General features: G+C 49.1%; 1 protein-coding gene across 1 annotated transcript in view; it reads left to right on the top strand.

Moving 5' to 3' along the window:
- The window catches only part of B4galnt3 (beta-1,4-N-acetyl-galactosaminyltransferase 3), an 89830-nt gene that overhangs the window by 46749 nt on the left and 22594 nt on the right, over positions 1 to 20487 (top strand). The window contains exons 2-3 of the mRNA XM_055604233.1: positions 11813 to 11916; positions 12963 to 13040. Of these exons, the coding sequence (XP_055460208.1) occupies positions 11813 to 11916; positions 12963 to 13040 (182 nt within the window). The remainder of the gene's footprint in view (positions 1 to 11812; positions 11917 to 12962; positions 13041 to 20487) is intronic.

The following is a 20487-nucleotide window of genomic DNA, read 5'->3' as shown; positions in this document are numbered from 1 at the left end:
AAGGAAGGAAGGAAGGAAGGAAGGAAGGAAGGAAGGAAGGAAGGAAGGAAGGAAGGAAGGAAAGAACAAAAAACCCCAAACAAAGGCAGGGTTTTGTCGCCTTGGCTGGCCAGAAGTTCACTTATTTAGACCAATTGGTCTCAAACTCACAGTGATACCTCCCTCTCAACTCCTGAGTTTTCCATAACCAGCTTCCAAAGTTACCTGTGGCTTAAGTTGAGGCTAGGGGGAAGGCAGGTCAGCCTGTGGTTCTAGCCAGATCAAACCATCTCAGAGGACCAGTTTCCCAGTCTGTTTAGTTGCTGAGTTTTCTCTGGCCATACTACACACCGGCAGTATGTATCCGGTGTGACATGTCTTAGCACAGGAGTTCAAAGTATCCAGGACCAGGCATGTAGCACATATCTGTATTCTCAGCATTCAGGAGGCTGAGACAAGAAGATTACAAACTTTAAAGCAGACTGACCCCATTTCACACACACAAACACACACAGAGAGAGAGAGAGAAACAGAGAGACAGACACAGAGAGAAACACACACACACACTCCACTATCACTCCGTGTAACTCCAATGTCAAATTGGACTACAAAGGCTCTGAATGGTTCCTCTGAGATGCTGCATCGTGGAGGCTAGATAGCTGGCAGTCTTCACACCTGCCTCCTGATCTGCGGATTGTAAGGGACCCTAAAATGTAAGCACTCTTGGAAGCTGGGACACATCGATGTTGCTGTTCTCACACTGCCTAGTGTACTGGAACATTGGTGGTGTCCTGGAGAATGCTCTTCCTTAGGCCACTCATACCTTCTGCTGCTTTTCTTGTCATGGACTAGGAGTGGTTGGACCTGATCGCTACAACATGCTGCTCCTTTCTCTAAGTAGGGCTCCCCAGACTTCCTGAACCCTCAGTGAAACCTAAGCTTTGCTATACATCTCGCCCACTGCTATAGCAGCCTGGTCCCCTTGGTCTTTAGTGCCTGTTTTTTTTTTTTTGTTTTGTTTTGTTTTGTTTTTTTTGCAGTTCAGTGGTGTGCCTTCCTGGAAGATTTGAAAGATACCTGTACACCTATGTTTTTGCAGCTACACCCACCCCCAATATCCTAGTGGTAGAAACAAACCAACTTTCCCTGATAGATAAACAAAATGTGGTGTCTCTCCCTATGTGATGGAGTATTGTTTAGCCTTAAAGTAAAGGAAGGAAGCTTGTTGGAACCAAGTTACAACATGGTTGAAATATGAAATCATGTTATAATTATGAGAAAAGCCAAATGCATAAGAACAAATATTGGATGATTCCATCCATATGAGATATTTATTATATCCCATGCTTATGAGATAGACTGTATTTAGTATAGTAAATTTAGAAATAGTAAAGTTCTCAGAGCAAGTAGCATAGTGGTTCCCAGGGGCTGGGAGGAAAAGAAATAGAAGTTAACCAGGTGTGGTGGCACACGCCTGTAATCAAAGCACTCGAGGAGGCAGAGGCAACCAGATCTCTGTGAGCTGGAGGCCAGCCTGGTCTCCATAGTGAGCCGCAGGCCTGTCACCACATAAGTAGTGAGGTAACAGAGATGGGGTCCAGGAAGAAGAGAGAGAGAAAAAGGAAACAGTGTGCACTTAGAGACCCTCAGGTTGTGACTTTGACATCTCTGCCATGGCCAGTGTCCAAAGGGTACTAGGGCAGCCTTCAGCTGGCTGTCAGTTTCTCAGAATGTCAGGCTCAGTGCCTGTCAGTTGATCCAGTCTCCAGCCCGGAACTGTGAGGAGATGCTGCCTAAGAAGGAACTGTTCTGGCTCCACACCACCCCTCTTTGCCACTCTCTTATTCCCGTGTCACATGCAGTGGGAAGGTAACAATGAGAGAGATGCGATTTTGCTTGCACAGGGCTAGTTTCCAGGCCTTGCCTAGCTCAGGCTCAGGTGCAAGTAGAACCTCGGGCCAAGAATCAAAGACTGACTTCAGACTGGCTCCCCTTGTGTTTTAGATAATTCAGTGAACGTACCTTTAGGTCTCTGCGAGACGGAAAAGGTTCCTTGGCATTTGGATGGACATAAAATGAGACCAAGAATATGTGACTCTGGGATGAGGACCTGACCTTAGGGCCCAGTGCTCTGCACTCAGTGCATGCAAACCTCCAAAGTTCAATGAGATGACCTTTTGTGGGGGAGGAAGAGGAACAAGCCTAAACTCATGATAACCTCCCTGTAACCCTGGCTAGCTCAGACTCTGTGTAGACCAGGCTGGGATTGAAGGCGTGTGCTATCACCACACCTGACTCCGGTATTCCTGTTACTGTCTGTATGCCTTCCTATCCCAGTTCTTCTCCTTCCCATCCCAGTCCTTCTCCTTCCCAGGAACAGGTTACAGCAGCCTCAGCTGGGTTTTGGCAAGTCGCTTTCCTCAGACCGTGCAGGTCTAGCAGCTGGCAGACACCCACATCAGATTATATGCCTTATTTGGTTCCCAGCCAGATGCAGAAAAGAGGCTCAAGTCGCTTGGAAGAGAGTGTGCTCGGTGGGTCAGTGGTAGATCGCTTTCTTGGCTTGCTCAGGCCCTACGTTGGAGCCCCAGTACTGCAAATGTGTGGGGGTGGGGCTGGTCTGAAAGCAGAGATCAAGTGCAGTGTTCTGGGAGGCTAAGGTTCCTGGCTTTTGGTCCAAACCAAAGCCCCGTGTAGCCCAAGAAAATGTCCTTGGCTTCTCTGTTTCCCTTGGGTTCTGTTGCCTTTTTGTAGGACAGACAGAAGGTCTGGTGTACGATCCTTCTTAAGAGATCTTTTTGAAGAGCAAGCGGTTTCTCAGTGCCATCTTCTGCGGGCTGTGAGGACTTCAGTCTCCCCATCTGTAAACTGGGAATTTTTTTTAAACGCAAGTGATTGCTGTGGAGGGTGAAATGAGACAACGTATGTCAAGCGTGTAGCAGAGACGAGCCTGGGCAGATGTCCATTTGTAGCTACGGTGGTTCTCCGTGTGCGAAGCACGTGTTAACCTGTTAGAGGGTGGAGTGGGGTAATGCATGGAGGAGATGTTCCCAAACAGCCCCTCCCAGGTCTGTGCCGTCATCTTACTGGAATCATCCCGAAAGTCCAGGCTCTTTGTCATTAACAGTTAATTGTTAAGTGTTTTCTGCTTGCCCTCGCTTGTCTTTAAAAAAAAAAAAAAAAAAAAAAAAAAAAAAATTACTGAAGTGTTCCAGCCTCAGCCTCCGTGCGTGGCTGTGAGGCGGGTGCCCCTGCTCCCAGTTTCCCTGCCGTTTCCTTAGAGGCTAGCTGACGTCTGGCTTGCGTTTTGTGACACGTTTCCCTCATCATGTCTTCCCCCCCACCCTCAGGTGATGATGGTTTAGTTTGGTTTGGTTTTATTCTAGCTTCCACATTTTTTTTTTCTCTGTCAGTGATGCTTCTGTCTCTGCAGGTCCTCCAACCATGGAAACCACTTCTCTCTCTGTCAGGAGAGAGAATCCCTGTTTCCTCCTTCTGCCTGGAAAGAGGCCGAAGGAAGAGCCATGAGCTTCGAGAGTGTCTTCGTGTTTTCAGTTTTAAGATTTGTTTTTATTTTAAGTGCATGAGTGCTTTGCCTTTACGAGTATCTGTGCGCCCTGCGCCTGCAGTGCCCGCAAAGGCCTGAAAAGGGCATCAGGTCCCTCGTAACTGGAATTACAGTGGACGTAAGGTACCATATTGCTCTTAGTGGCTGAGCCATCTCTCCAGTCCTACCTTTCTTTTTTTAAATTAGGTGTATTCCTGAGTATGAGTACAGGTACTTATGGAGAGCTACAGGCATCAGATATCCTGAAGCTGGACTTTAAGGTGTTTCTAAGCCATCCAGTGTGGGTGCTGGGGACCAACCTGATGAACCATCTCTCTAGCCCCCCCAGCCCAGGCTTTTGGCTAACTAAGGTCCAGTCTTATTACCTCCAGGGCCTCCATGGCAGCGTTAAAGCTTCAGCCATGGTCTAGTGATATTCTTGCTGAAGCTCCCCCGCTGTTGTCATACAGGGTCAGGATTTTCCGGTATTGTTGCTTCTCCCGGACTCTTTTGAACCAGGAAGACAAGTTTCCTAATCACAGAGAATTTGCTCAGAGCCTTGCCTGACATTTCTGAGTCTTTGAAAATAGAAGGTCCTTGAGCAATATCATGTCATCAGCGTCCGGGGAGGCCAGCTTGCTGTGTCTGCCTGTTTGCATCTGGCAGAACTGGCTTACACTTGCCCTGCATGTGGGCATGTGTGAGGACCAGGCCTTCTCCAAGTTCTTGGATAAGTGGGTCCTTTCATTAACCATGGGTGCCCTGCCCTGTCAGTCCCTAGAGACGGAAAGAGCTAAGGGTCTGTCCTTTCTTTCTATTTCAGCTGTTGGTAGGGTTATGCACTCAGTGTACATCAGTCAGGTGCTCAGTAATGCCTGGTGACTGGGTAGTCAGTGGTCTGTTTGCTCATTTTTTTTTCAGTGTTCTGACTGATCATTCTTAACCATATACTCTACACGTTAGACAAATGCCCTACTACCGCAGCCCTGAACTCCCTATTTGAAAGACCCTCAGAGAGGTAAAGGGTGGTTCCACATTTTCTTTGAAGAGTCTCTTTGTCCCATTCCACAGGAAGACAGACCTCGTGGGTTCAGAAAAGCCAGCCCCACGAGAGGGTCCGGAAAGAACCTGAGTGGCCCTTGCCTAGGTGCCCTTGAGGATTAAAGTGCAGGCTATGGGCCAGCCTTCAAAGCCCTGGACTTTTCTAGGTTTTCCTGAAACTGTCCCGTTTCATTAAGGGTCTTAAGTTCACATCCTCCTTGCACGGGACTGTAACTGTCATAGCACTGGCTAGTAAATGGACCCTGAAATGTTATGGGTTGTTGAATTTTTTCTAATGACAATAATGATTGATAGTGATGATGCCATCAAAGTGACTCAGGCTAGACCCTTTCTTCTGGAGTCTATGCTGATCATCGCCCAGGCTTGAAGAATGGATTCTTACTGAGCTTGGCCGTGCACAAGCAGAACCCAGGGCGGTGGCAGCAAACAGAACGACCATTGAGCTTGCTTTCTGTCTTTTCTCCTCATCTGCTCCCTTGGCCTTATCTTCTGTCCGGATGTTTGTGTGAGTAGGCAGCCTTACAGCAGCTGGGGGACAGGTATAGCCTGGGCACCGGGTCAGATGCCCTCTTTTGGCCCCTTTCAGGCAGCACCCATGAGGGCAGTAGATGCAGTTGCCGTGTGGCTGGCTACAAGCCTCAGCCTGCCTGCAGCCACAGTCATCCCAGCAGCTCAGGTGCCAGCCTGGCAGGACAGGTGGCCAGGCTGAGGGGACAGGTGACTGCTCTTCAGCCCTCTGGGCCTGGCTGTGGGCAGGCTTGGAGGCCTGTCAGGGAGGTAAGCTCTTGAGAGCCCCATATGTGGTTTATCTGTTCATGAGCAGGAGCCAGGGAAACCTTAGGACTCTGCCTTTCCGCTGCCCTCAGCCCTCAGGCATTCCCTCCTTCCCATGAGCTGGGCAACCACCATTGATCCCCAGCGCAGGGTTATTTCTGGGGAGAAAGAGAAGGTGCCAAAACCAGGAATAGGGTATCAAATTCTGCCTTGGACGCTCTTGTCTAGTTCTCTGGCTAGTTGAAGATGGTGGGATAATGGGGGACTCCATTCTCCCCTTTGCATTTCTGTGGCTCTTACAGAGAGAAGCTAGTTAACGAGTGACTAGAAGAAAGAGAAAGAAACGGTCTAATGTGTGTGCATGTGTGTGTAGATATCCATGTGTACGAGGACACGCGTGCATGTATACATGGTATTGCTAGAAGGTAGAGTTTGGAGGGGGTAGGGGAACAGGGATGGGCTGGTGAGTAGATGGTGATGGAAGTGAAAACTCTCACGCACATTTAATTAGGGAGTAATAGAATTAAGAACACAGCCTTTTGTTCTGGGCTCAAATCTTGGCTCAGCCACCGTTTTTGTGGCTTTTGGCACGGTTAAAGAAAACAAGCAACAGTCACAAGCCCTCTAAGCCTTGTTAGGAGTAGTCTAGGTGGATGGAGCTCAGTTGTTAGAAAGCTTGCTGAACATCCACCTGGGTTCAGCTCTCAGTGTCGCATAAGCTAGCTATGCTGGTGTGTGACGGTATAAGACCCTATCTCAGGGGGAAAAAGCCTAAAATAAAGATATCGTGTATGACATGACTAACAATGTGTGTGTATTTTAAAAATATAAAAACAAGGATGGGAAGAAAGCGCTTAGTGGGAGAGAGAGAGAGAGTAACAGGAGGTGAAAGGAAAATGGGCAACATTCAATGCGTATAAACGTATGAACCGTCAAAGAATAAAAGCTATGCTCATATTCAGTATATACAGACATGAACTTGTGAGAGAAAAACTAAAAAAAAAAAAAATTTTTTTTAAAGCGTCAAGCTTAGGGAAAGAGAGTGTCGAGGGACCGTAACAGTATTTTGAAAGATATTTCTGGGTTTGTCATCCAGTTAAAGCTCTGGTTCTGCCAGGCCTATAACTTTCTCTTATTCAGGAGGTGAAAGCCAATGTTAACTGTACATTAGCCCATTCTTGCTAAAACTCCAGTTCACTTGCTTTGGGGTGTCTGTGCTCTAGAGTGTTATAGGTTATTTTCCTTAAATTTCATTTATTGTTGAGATTTATTTATTTTTATTATATGTGTAGGAGTGTTTTGCCTGTGTATATGTCTGTGATCCACATGTGTGCCTCGTGCCCACAGAGGCCAGAAGAGGGCATCTGACACCCTGGAGTTACAGATGGTTGTGAGCCGCCATGCATGCGGCGCTGGGATTTGGAACTGTGTCTTCTCAAACAGCAGACAGTGCTCTTGGCCACTGAGCCATCTCTTCAGCCCATCTCATAGATTATTAAGCACTACAAAAGAGGATTGCTTATATGATTTGCTTGTTTATCCATTAGAAATTACAACTAAATTTACTAAAAGGAAAACAGAGTAGCCTGGGTTTGAATTAATATAAATATAGCGCGCCTCTTTACAAATTACATGTTTATATGTGTATATAGATGCATTAACTCATACAAGTTGATTGTTACGGCTATAGTAATAATAATTTTTATTGCATCAGGTTCCCTCAGGCATCAGCGACTAGGAAGGGAAGAATTAGGCACGCCCTGAAGACTGTCTCCCAGGTGACAGGACCTCCACTTCATCTTTGCCTCCCTGTGACATGCTGCTTTCATTTTCTGGTTCCAGCTAGGCCCTGCTGGCTTCAAGCTGTAGTCGCTTTGTCCTTCTGAAGACGCTAACTCCTCCGTCTCTCTCCTCAAGTTCTCCCCAGGGTCACAACCTTTTCATCCTGTGACTCAGGGCTGGTTCCCAGCTCCTGTAAATCCACGCCCTGACTGCCGTGGCCTCCTGTCTCCTTGGCAGTCTCCTGTTTTCTAATGGGACAAGAATTCTTGTCTCCTCGGTGTCACTGAGTGTCATCACTTTTTCTCTTTGCGTTTTTAGTCTCTGCATAGTGAATTTCTATGTAGACCTCTCTGAAATCTCTCTTCATCCTGGATCTTCAGGTCTGTGGTGTCCCATGGAAGATTTGGAACGAGCTCTCCTAGGCGGCTCACACCCTTTCCAGGGTCCTGGGAGGGCTCTTCCTTCCTCTCTCAGAGGTCCTCCCCTGTAGTTTATGGAAAGAAAAATACTCCTTCTACCGGAAAGCAACCCCAATACACTGTAAAGATGCCTGTGTCTGCCATGGCTCCCCCATGCATCCATCCCTTTTCAGGCAGTTCCCTGGCTCCACCTTTCCCGGTAGCATTCCTGAGCTGCCTTTAGTCTCCTTGCTGATACCTAGAGCTGGCAGGGTGTTTTTGTTTTTGTTTTTGTTTTTGCATGGGATGGGGGGGAGCAGTGGTTGGAGGAGGTAAGTGCCCTTCTTGTTCCCCTGTTTAGCCTTGATTGTAGGGTAAACTTGCCTCATTCATGGTGTTGCATCCTGCATCCAGTTCTTTCTATTGTCAGGAGAAATCTGTTTCCACATGACCAAGAACGAATATGGAGCAGGGAGATGAGGTGACTCATTCACTCAGGGCTGACACTGACGGTGATCTCAGGATTGGAACAGGTTCTGTAGGTCTCCGCTGGGCTCCCTTGTTGCTCACTGTGAAGGGATGTGAGCGGGTGCTCACATTATCTGTCTTTGCACAGTGAAACAGGACTTTTAGCCTGGAGCGGGAATGGTAGTCACACCTTTAATCCCAGCGCCAGAATCGGGGGGAGCTCAGTCTCTTGAGTTGGAGGCCAGCCTCACCTATTTAGCAAGCTCTAGGCTAGACACAGCTATTTAGAGGCCCTCATTCAAAAACAGCAATGAAACAACCCCCAAGCCAAAATCATACTTTCTAGCATGGCACTTTGTATACAGTAAGTGCTCATTAAATGTTGGCTGCTATTAGTATCAGTCTCATAGTTACTTAGGAGTCAAAACAATATATATTAACACAGAGCTTGTGAGAAAGTCCAGTTGGCCATCGGTAGAGGCTTGAACACATTCTTGGGTGGTGGGCTGGAAAGGCGTATGCATTGGGTCAGCGAACTAGTTAATTCTCATCTTGGAAATACTTTTCTGTGTTTCCAGTGGCAGGGATGGAGGCGGAACTCTAGCCTGTGGTCCTTGGCGTGGGATCTGCAGGATGAGCAGCAGCCTCAGCAGAGAAGGGCCTCCCCATTCTCCCACGCTGAATGGCCCTGATGTCCACCTGCCACCGTATTGGCAAGAGTATCAGACGACGGGTCAAGGGAAATGAGCGGCAGCCCCTGACCTGCAGCACCCGAGTGATGCTAAGATTGGGTTGTTACAGGCACTGGGTGCTTCCCGTGAGTTAGTTATCTTTACATGGTATGACCTTGGGCTGATAGCCATACCGTTTTGGTTGTTCCGTTTTTCTTATTTCGGAGGGAGAGGGTGCGAGGAGGCAGTGGAGCTAACATATGTTAGAGCCTTTGAAAAATGATACCAAGCGATATATGTGTGCTATAGTGTCCCGGAGAGCCAGGATGATAATCTTCAGGCCTTTGAAGTCTGTATTGCCCCCAGGAGGCTGCTGGCAAAGCTCTGGCTGATGGTAAACTTGATAGCCCGGGTCTGTGAGGGCAGAGCATGAGGCCCAGGGTGGTGCTTTATCTGACACCTGAGATCCGGCGTCTGTCTCCAGGCATGAATGTGACACCTGCTGTAGGAGGACCAGGCCCTGGCAGCTGGTGCCCTGGAAGGAGCAGCCCGGCCAGAAACAGGAGGAATCGCTTAACAGGGAACAAGTGACAAGTGTCAGTCATTCAATCAGCACATTCTTTAGCTCCAGTCGCTCCCAGGGGGCCAAGCAATGGCTGGGTATCCGCTGGCAGGATCAATGGAGATGCAGAGATGGAAAGGATCCAAATATAGGGCCAAGGGGCTGGCACAGAGTGTGTGTTTAATGAATGCTGGCAGGGCCATGGGGTGGTGATAGAGGACCACCAAGTCCACGGAGCAGAGAGGACATATCTATAGCTACGTCACTACCAAATCCCCGCCGCCCGGTCCGCTTACTCCCTGGTCAGTAGGCACAGAGGAGAGTCAGAGAGCTGCTCTTTGTAGTTTACACAATTCAAAAGAAGAAGGATTCTTATCTCCTGACTCTCACATCCGAACCCCGAATTCAGAAACTGTTAGGAGAGATGCACATCAGACGCCTTGTGAGTCAGGCACGTACAGTTCACCGCACACAGGGCAGGCCTGGTGGCCGGAGCAGGTGTTTCTGCTCCCCCCATCCTGACAAAGAAAGCGAGGTGAAAGGCGCAGAGACGTGTTACAGCTCTAAGTGGCGCGTGCAGTTAGACCTGTTACCCGAAGCTTGAGGACTGCAGTGCTGACCGTCCAAATTTCAGATGTCTCAGGACTGCGTAGACATACCTGTGACCTGTAGGGGAGGGCCTGGCTCGGGTTCACTTCCCTGGGTTTCCTGTCTTTTCCTCAGCCGCAGAGAGAGCCTTCGGTTAAAGAGAAATAGAGCTGGTGTCATGACGGCTCGGTTACGTGTTTCAGTGCATGCACACCCATGTACCCTTGCGGGCCAGAAGTTCCCATAACTGAAGTGTGACTGAATATCTGTATAGTGACCCGAGGCCCAGGTCCGTAGCTAAGGCCTCTGCCTCTAGGACTCCTCAAAGCTGTAGAGTGGCCACAGGAGAAAGCGTAAATGATGACGGGCCTGGCTTGTGAGGGCCAAGGGCTGTCTTCTCTAATCTTGGAGGACACATAGATCTGTGGCTCAGAGCCCCAGCCTCCTCTTTCCCCATCTGTAAGACAAGAATGATGGCTCCTACCGAACTCCAGCATCTTAAAAGGCTCCAATGATGCCATGCCTCTGAGATGCTTTGTTAACACAAGTCGTAACCTGTTACCAAAGCAGCCCTGCCCCCGTCACGCTCCTTGTGTGTGGGTCTGTGACTCCGTACCCTTCCTTCCAAGCATCAGCGCACACTCCACAATGTGACCTTCCATACTACTGGCTATACTCTGGGGGTTTGTTTTGCATGGGTGACACGGTCTTCCTGTGTAGCCCAGGCTGGCCTTGGATTCAGCAGTTCCACCTTAGTTCTCCCAGATGTTTGGTGTGCTGTAGGCATCTGCCACCACACTTCGCTGTTTATTCTGGCTTTGTTCAGTTGGCTGTGTCCCTGTTGGTGCTCACGCAGAGATCCCGTGGCACTTCTGCCTTCTGCCAACTCTTGAATCCCAGGGGAGGATGAATGTCAAACTCCTTTTACGTGAAGTTTGTTTGTTCCCAAGTGGCGCTTCGGTCTGACTCCTTTTGAGCAGAGCCACGAACTCTAGAGCCGAGATGCAGCCCAGCCCCACGAGGGCATCTTGATAAAGCATCCCAGTGGAGAGGCCCCTGCGCACTCAGGCTCTCGTCTTACCCTTGCTACTATTTGTTATATGACTCCAGATTAGTCATTTCATCAGCCATTTTCCTTACCCGGAGTGAGGATGACATGATCTTAAAAACTGGCCTGACGATTCATGAGTCTGATTTGTGGCCTACAGTGTGGTAGATTCGCTCACTTTAAGCCCAGCAGCCCTGCCCAGCCAATCGCTTTATAACCAAGACGGCCTTGGCATCTGGTGGATTACAGGCTGAGCACTGGGCTCCTCCCCCCCCCCCCACCTATGGCTGCCCCTTGCCTCTTCCTTTGTGTAGGGATGCTTGCTTGCTTGCCAACCGTTTCCTGTTCCCTCGCTCCTACCATGGTTGGTCTTTTTGCCTCGTCAGATGTGTGCAAGCTAAGCAGTTCCAGAACAGACACCAGTGAGTCACACGTAGGCCTCAGGTCAGCGCAGGACTAAATTTGTGGGACAAATACCAGGTCTCAGGCCCACTTTCTCCTGCCTCCTCTAGCAAGCCCATGGCTAATGATCAGAAAGAAATGACCCTTACCCTTCCTTCTCCCCACCCCACCCCAATCTCTTGGTGCTGCCCTGGCAATGGCCTTTGCCACTATTTCTTGACTGCGAAATCACCCACCCTGTGCAACTAGGTAAGAGTCATGTTGTAGCGGGTCCCCACAGTACGTGACAATGACACAGTTCACCCGGCAGAGTTCCTTCTCTGATTTAGGGAAGGCAGAGGTCTTTCCTGCCCCCTGCCCTGTGGACCAAGGCTAATATCTGCCCCCTGCCTCGCCCACCTGGTACCTACCTTGTGAGGCAGGTGAGGAGAAGAGAAGCCTAACACCTCTTTTCTCTGCTTCTCCAGTCTTACAGATTTATCAGCTCCTGAGTTAGGCTGACCTTGTTATTCTCTTCTTCCTCTTTCACAGGGTACAGCAGCTGGAGGGAGCTGGCCAAGGCGCTGGCCAGCCGGAACATCCCAGCTGTTGATCCCAATCTCCAATTCTACCGTCCTCAGAGGCTGAGCCTCAAGGTATGTGGCAGGTCCAGTCTGTTTTCCGTCCTCCTGGCTGGTAGATCTCCGTTGCTGCGTGACTTTAAGGGAAATCTCCTTCTCTGTGGTGTCTGCAAAGAGTAGACAGCTGTAGAACCCCAACCTAGCCTTGAAGTTCTAGCGCGAGCCTTCCTCAAAGCCCCAGGGGGCCTAATTGTCTTGTTTCTGCTTTTGCAACATTGTTCAAACTATCCAAGTCTGAGCTGTTCTAGGCTTGTAGCATCCTTCTCAGACAGCACACCCTAAAGTTAGGGATAGAGCCTCAGTCTAGCTTGTGTAAGGGCCTAGATTTCATCCCCATCTACACATGCATACATGCACACACACACGCTTTTGCATATTAACCAGTATACCCTGGAGACATGAGTGCTCCTGATGACAGTATCACATGTTTGTACTGAAAGCCAGAGCTGGTAGAGCAGACAAACGCCCTTCCCCGCCAACAGCTGGGCTGTAGTTTGTCATGAAGCACTTCCCTGTAGTGTGTCTCAGGTGTTAGATTAGGGAAAATGAGGGCCATTCCAATTTGGACACTCCTCCCACCCCCGCCCCCGCCACCACCCCTGCAACTGTTGAACCCAAATCAGATCCCCAAAGCCAGACAAAAGCCAAAGTAAATCTTTGGACCCATATGGTAGGAAGGGCTTGGGGTGTTTTGAGGGGCTCCAATTTGTTGAGGCCAGTAAGAAATCTGGAGGAACCTGGTGGTGGGGAGTGGAATAAGAAGTCACAGCTCCTGCTCCAAGGGGACCCAGAAAAAATTCTTTTTTTCTCATGTAGAACAGGTTGAAAAGTTCTGGGCTGTGAACAGACCTCAGGAGGGGATGTTGACAAGCCTGAGAGGGTCTCCTCAGGGAGATGGTATAAATAATGAATGAAAGAATGTCCCTTAGGCTTCCTTGGGGTAGGAACCATGTCCCCGGCTCCCTGCTTCCCCACAGTCATCGTCAAGGAGCCCTGACTCCCGTCCTGTCTCCAGTTTCTTAACAATATTTTCACCTAGTTCATTTTTTGTTTCCTGATAGGACCAAGAAATTGCCCGAGGCAGGAGTAAGAACAGTAGCTACTTGAAGTGGAACAAGCCTGTCCCCTGGCTCTCAGAGGTGAGGCACGCTCCTGAACCTGGTCCTGTGTGTGTGTGTGTGTGTGTGTGTATGTGTGTGTGTGTGTCTATGGGTGTTTTGCCTGCCTGGATGTATACTATACTTGGAAACTGAAGAAGCCAGAAGAGGGCATTGGATCCCCTGGAACTGGAATTATAGACAGTTGTGAGCTGCCATGTGGGTGCTGGGAATTGAACCTGGGTCCTCTGGAAGAGCAGCCAGTGCCCTTAACTTGATCTTTAAAAGGACTTAAAAAGGTGAAGCGGGAGCACAATCATTTGCTGCAGGCCTACTGTGTGCCTACCATCGTACACCAGCTGTTGTGACTCTGTAAGGTAGCATTGTGTTAACTCAGTTTTCTCACTACAGTGCTCAACGCAGTCCACTCAAAGGCGGAAGGTTCCTTTGGCTCACCGTTTCAGGGGTTTCCGTTGTTGGTTACTTGCCCTGTTGCTTTGTGTAGCGCAGCACGTGTTGGTGAGCACCAAGGAGGATTATTCTAACTTCAGGGTGGATGGGTGAGGGTCTGGTCCTAACATCCCCGTCAGCAGCAGGCCTCTGTGACCTGTTTCCTTTAGGCTCTGCCTCTTGGGGATCCCACCCGTTCCCAATAGCTCCTCTGGCTGTGACCTCTGGACACTTCAGAAACATCGTAGATACAAACTGTAGCAGTCATTATCCTTATTTTATAGGTGAGAAAACAGTGTCTAGGGAAGTTACATGACTTTCATGGTTATGCCAATCCCCGGTCTTAAAAATAATAACCTACCCTAGAGTTTTCTCAAACCATTAAGTCCCATAAGATACTATTCCAGGAAGAAAGGAATCCATTGTTAAATAAGATTTAAAAACAAAACAAAACATAACACACACACACACACCCACTGTGGAGGACAACTGTTCTTGGAAATCCACATTAACATATGAAAGATTCTGAGAAGTCCCCGGGGAAATCTGTTTAGCTTGGTTTAGCTCAGCCTGTCCCAAATTTATTTGCCCCTGAATTGCCTTTTCCATAAATGCCTGTTAAGATTCTGAGCTACCAATGTTCTGAATGAACATGCATTAGGAATCTGCTTCAGAAAGCAGTTATTATGGGATCAAAAATCACAGCCAGGTGCAGTGGCCCAGCAGGGAGTTCACTTGAGCCTTGACAGCAATGAAACAGCCCGTCTCTAAACAAAATCCCAGCCGTGGAGGTGCCTTTTACTTCTAGGCATTGGCATTCTTTTTTAGTCTTTTTTTTTTTTTCTTTTCTTTTTTTATGAACATGCACAAGTTACCTTGAGCACATGCTTGCATGAAAACTCTGGAATAGCCTCGTGCTTTGGAGAATCACATTTTCCAGTGTGTTGAGAACCATGGCTCTCTATCCTGGGGCTGTGGTAGAGACTGGTTTCCTCGGCTGTGTGTGTGGTGTGGGCCAAGCTACTGTCTTTATTGTTCCTGTTGCAGATTGATCTTGCAGCTTGGGTGGTTTTACTTCCACCCGGCTCACTCAAGGCAAGAGTAAGGAGAGACAGTGTTAGCTCCTCTGTGAGAGGGCCTCTTTCTGAAGCCCAGAAGGAGGATGGGTTTCAATGCTGGCACAGTCCTTCGAGGTGACATCATCAGCAACTGGAGACGGTGTGCTGGTGATCCAGCCTTCTCTCTATTAAGGGCAGCTTGAATAATTTTCCTTTTCTTTTCTCACGTTGTTGTTTGTTTTGTTGTTTATTTTGAGACAGGGTCTCATATAGCCCAGGCTAGCCTTGAACTCACTTCATAGTTGAGAATGACCTTGAACTCCACCTAATCCCCTGCCTTCACCTCCCAAGTGCTAGGATTTCAGGCTTGTGCCACCACTTTCAGAAGGTTCTCATTTGCGTGTTCTCGTTCTCTCTCTCTCTCTCACTCTTTCTCTGTCATTTTGGAGATAGAGTCTCACTGTGTAGCTCAAGCTAGCCTGAAACTTATGATCCTGCTGAATACTGGAAGTACAGGTATGTGCCACTATATCTGCCATAGAATTGAGAAAAAGAGGCCTTGGCTGGCCTCGAACTCACAGCACCTGCTTCTGCCTACTAGAGTACTAGAGTTAAAGGCATGTGTTACCACACCCAGCCAGGGTCGATATTTTTGTTTGTTTGTTTGTTTGTTTGTTTGTTTTTGGAGACGGGGTTTCCCTGTGTAGCCCTGGCCATCCTAGAACTTGCACTGTAGGCCAGAGAACTCAGAGATCCCCCTGCCTATGCCTCCCAAGCGTTGGGATTGAAGATGTTTGCCCTACCGCCCTGCCATGATTTGACTTTTTTAAAGAAATATTTGGTACCTTTAGTACATACATGTGTGTGACCGTTCAGTGGTAAAAGGCAGATTTCCATTTATTTCATTTTTAAACATGAAAAGATTTTAAATCCTCAGTATTATAGATCTTTAGTGAATCCCTGATTTCCTAGGACAGGGAGAGGAGTAACAGTCACTCCAGCCCAGCTTCCCGTCTCCCTCCTTTATGGGGACTTCTGTGTGCCCAGCTCAGAGGCTCTCAGATTAGACCCATGTCCTTTGCAACAGTGTGTCTGAGAGGTGGAAGTTAGCTGAGAGCACACCCCAGGCTTCGCCTGTCTGCTCTGCCATAGCTGCTGTCTTTGGACACTGGACAGCTAGGGCTGGGGGCAGGGAATAGCTGTCCTTAGAAACTTCCCTGTCCACCAGCAAACTGCAAGGCCAGCCATCTCTTCTGCTGGTCCGTATGCAGGTCCACGGGTAAGCTCTGTCCACCTGGGACATTCCCCCAAACAAAAATAAGTATGAGCAAGAAACATGGTAAGCACAGCCGACCTAAGCAAGTCACCATGTCCAAGTCACCTAACAGCTTCAGTGGACAATGCTTCTCCCCTGTGAGCGGAGCAGGACACAGACTCAGGGTTTTTGTTTTAGTTTCCAACACAGAGCCCCACACGTTTTGAGTCAAGTTTTTTTTTTTTTTATCCTTTGTTTTTGTCTGTCTGGTTTGGTTTTGGTTTTGTTTGTTTTTGCTTTTTTTTTTTTTTTGACATGAAACCCGAAGCTGCTTAGCCCAGGATATCCTAGAACCCACGGTGATTCCTTGCCTCGGGATCACAGGCTTACGTTACCATATCCAGCTTGCTACTGTTTGGTGAGGGGCACAACTTTCAGGAACCACTGTGCAGAGGCAGGGTCTCTTGCTCCTGCTGCACAGTGTGCTAGATCTAGGGCTAGCCTGGGCTGTTCTCCTGTCTCCACCTCCCATCTCACGATAGGACTTCTGGGGTTGCAGACTTGGTCCATTGCACCCAGCTGTTTATGTGGCTGAAGGTGGAACTGAGGTTGTTGGCTGTGTTCCCTGGCCCTTGTTACTGCCTTTTTAGAAAGAATTTTCGAGAGAGGCCTGATGGTGCAGATCAGTAATCCCAGCACTTGGGAGTCTAAGGCAGGTGGATCACTCTGGGTTTGAGAATGGCCTGAGGCTACATGGTTGAGACCTTACCTCAAAAATGAAACAACAACAGAAATCGTATTGCTCTTGTTCGGATTCTTTACAAGTCACAGTGTGCAACCCAGTAGCGTTCAGTACATTAACAGAGCTGTGCTCCATGGTATACCCCATATCTTGCTGGCTCAGCCACTCAGTCATAAAGCTTTGCTTGAGGCCTTAAATACAACCCATAGCACTGCAAAATAAATAAATACATAAACAAGGAAACCAGGGAGGGGGCTGTAGCTCAGTGCTTGCCTAGCATGCACAGAGACCCTGAGTTCAGTCCCCAGCACTGCATGAACTGGGCATGGTGGCACACACTTGAAATCTCAGCATTGGTGGGGGGGCAGGAGGATCAGAAGTTTGCAATCATCCCTGGCTACGTAGCAAGTTTGAAGCCAGCTGGTGCTACATGAGATCCTGTCTCAAAAAAAAGGAAAAGAGGGCTGGAGAGATGGCTCAAAGGTTAAGAGCACTGACTGTGCTTCCAGATGTCCTGGATTCAATTCCCAGCAACTGCATGGTGGCTCACAGTGATCTTATAGTATGATCTGGTGCCCTCTTCTGGTGTGCAGGTGTACATGCAGGCAGAGCACTATAATGCATAAATAAATAAATATTTTTTTTTTAAAGGGCCCTACAAAGATGTAGCAGATGGACAGCCTAGGCTTCGTGTGGGTCCTTTAGTAAGGGAACTGGAGACTGCATCAGACACAGATTCACTTGCCAGTTTTTTGATCACTTCCCCCTCGTAGGACTGCCTTACCAAGCCTCAGCGGAAGAGGACATGCTCAGTCCTGATGCAACTTGATGAACTAGGGTGGATTGGAAAGGGAGCTCCCCTTTTCTGAGAAAGAGTTGAGAGGGGAAGGGGGAGGAGGGTGGAGATACCACCAGATGTAAAGTGGATAAAAATATAAACTGGTTAATAAAAAAGAAAAGGAAGTCCTGTATCCCCAGCCATTCCTCCTTGCCATACTTTTATCCCAGCCCTCAGCACAAGGTTGTCCACTTCCTTTATAATAATGAAAATTATTTCATTTATGTGAGTGTTTTGCTGAATCTATGAATGACCCACATTCGTTTCTAGTGCCGATGGAGGCCAGGAGAGGGTGTCAAAAAAACAAAAAAAAAGAAAGAAAGAAAGAAATGGACTTGTGAGCTGAGTGGCCATGACTTTGATTGTAGCAGAGGCAAGTAGATCAGCCTGGGTCTGTAGAGTAAGTTCCAGAACAGCCAGGGCTCCACAGAAAAACCCTGTCTCAAACAAGCAAACAAACAAACAAACAGAACAAAACAAAAAAAGAAAAAAAGAAAATGCAGTCATGAAATGTGTCCCTGACTGTCTGGCTTCTGTCGCTTATGAGGTCTGCAGGTTTCATCCACAGGGTGATATGGTGTGTTTCATTCCTCACTGTGGCAGAGTAAGATGGCATCACAGCTGAGACAGCAGAAGAGATGAGTTCCTGTGGGTGTGTGACCCTTGAACCTGAGAACAGAGTGTGACAGTGACCAAGACAACGCTCAGAGACTGTCTTGGCCTTTGGTGATGCAGCGGTCACAGGAGTTCTGGATCCGCTGAGAGGAACATTCTAGATGGCAGCACCAGCTCCCTGGCCTGCAGGCACAGCTGTCCATCCACCTGGCCGTCTGCTAGTCTTTCCCCTTGGCTTCTGCCTTCACATTTGCTTCTCCCCGTGAATGGCTCTCGGGGAGCAGGAGTTCCTGGGAGGGTGGTGTGGAGAAAGGAGAACTGTATGCCCCGTTCTATTTATCCCTCCCTCCCTCCTTGGTAGACAGATTGTTGACTAACGGTGCTGTGAATACTCGTGTTTTTGCTGTGGATTAGGCTTTCCTGTTTTCAGGGCTAGAGTTGGGTGTGGGTAGATATGGCAGGGCAACAGTGTGCTGAGGGCTGGGAAGGCGGGTCAGTGCTAAAGAAGATCACAGTGAGTTTTTATTCTGCAGTTGCCTCAGCTTCAGAGCGACTTGCTTCATCAGAACAGTACTGAAGATTGAGCTGGGGGGTGGGGAGGAGGTGGCACCATCATCCACTCAGGCCTGCTGTTGTCCTGGCAAGCCTGCTAAGGCCCAGCAGAGGTGGCATGAAGGAAGGGAAAGCAGTGGGGCAGGCCTTACCCTCCTTGCATACTCCCTCTGCCCCTTCCATCTCCACGGGGTAATTGCTGTGTGTCTTCAGCCCCGATATTGTCCCTTCTAAATGAGGCAATCCAAAAGATAGCTTTCTCCACTATGGCTAACTTCAAGTTCTGAACCATCGCAGCTAAAGCCTGGAGGAAGCCCTCCCCTGCCCTGGCCTTTTGCTATTGCTAGGTAAGGGAGGGCCCACTGAGGCTGATGTGCCAGAGTGCCACACACATTCCTGCTAGTTTAAAGTCCCTGAAATGAAAGGACACAATTCTGGTGGAGTTGTCAGTCTGGGTCTGGGGAGGAAGACAGTGTCCAAGCGTCCCCAAGACACCCCCACAATCCTTCAGAGGTTGGCGACAAAGGTCTGAGGCTCAGGCAAATGTGAGGTGAAGTCTACCTCAAAGAACAGGCTAATTCTCTCATTCACTCTTGGCAAGCCCTGCTGGCTTCCCACAGCACCTCAGGCTCCCGTGGCCAAGCTAGATTGCCTGGAGAGGAGCTGCGAGGGATTGCTGTCTACCTGCCCTCAGGCCAAAGCTGCCTTCCTGAGAAACCCATTCTCGTTGCCAAGTCTGGCTTTGTAGCTCCAGGCTTCACCCAACTGATCTCTCTGGTGGCTGAGCCTCCCCCTCTTGTGCCCTGCTCTTCCGGGGTACCAGAGCTCTCTGACCTGGAGGTCTCCTGGGGAGAGGGAAGAAAGCAGAACAGTTGGAGAAGACAACTGAATCCTTTAAGCTGGGCTTGAGGAATTTCCCCAGAAGCAGCATAATGTCCCCTTTCTTTCCTTCCCGGATCCCCAACTCCACTCCCACCTACCAGCCCACACACTTTCACCCACCCCAGCCCCCTCCTTGCATTCCTGGGAGTGATGGCTACTTCCCAAGGTCCCATGTTCCAAGTGTTGACCCTGCTGGTGTGCTTAAGGGTCAGAGAGTGACAAGCTAGCTGCTGCCTTCAAGGTCCAGCGGTGGGACAGTGCCCATGAAGCCTTGCCCACGATTGCAGCCTAACATAGACCCTCAGCTCATGTAGAGCGCTTCCCCTGTCCCCCACATCCTATTTTCGAAAAAGAATTGAGTGTTGAGGGGGGTTACACACGTGTACTGGTGCCCGCAGAAGCCAGAAGACAACCTTGATTTTTGAGATACGATCTCATGGTGGCTTGGGGCTTGCCTCCTGTCTCTCCCCTCCCCCTACTGGTATTCCAAGCTCACACCACTGCTTTCCTGTGTGCTCTGGGGTCAGAACTCAGACAAGCGCTTCACCAAGTGAGCCCATCCTTCCAACACCCCATCCTGCCTTGCTCTGCACAGAGGACCTCAATGAGCCCTTCAGCCTGGGTACCTGCTCTACCTCTGCATCTTTTTTTTCTCGAGTGACCCAGGACAGGACTTGTTTGTATAGTGTGAATGAGGCACCGCCTGGAGGGTGCTAAGCTCTGGTGAGGGTATCTGAGACTGAGCTGGCTGGGACCATATTCCTGCTCCTCTTCCCTTCTTGAGCATGGTCCCTCCAGTCACTCGTTGCATGGCTGTTACCTTTGTCCCGTCTTCAACGAGAGCTTCTGCTCTAGGTCCAGGCCTGTCCCCCTCCAATGCCACAGCCGAGGGGGCCAGTGAGAGGAAAGACATGTCTGCCTCTTCCAATGTCCCTGATGCTGAGCCCAGAGGAACCCCAGATAGTGTCATAGTCTTGCTCAGCTGCTTCCCCCAGCCAGGGTGTGAGGACCCTGGGTAGATAAGGTTTCGGGACAGGCGGACAGCTGCGGAGCCTTCCTTTCGTGAGAAACAGAGGAGCCACGGTGGGCAAGCCCTT

The sequence above is a fragment of the Psammomys obesus genome, unplaced genomic scaffold (assembly GCF_907164565.1).
Source record: "Psammomys obesus unplaced genomic scaffold, mPsaObe1.curated_primary_1811, whole genome shotgun sequence".
NCBI classification, from domain to species: Eukaryota; Metazoa; Chordata; class Mammalia; order Rodentia; family Muridae; genus Psammomys; species Psammomys obesus.
The sequence above is the reverse complement of the archived record's forward strand: the minus strand, read 5'-3'. Positions and strand labels throughout refer to the sequence as shown.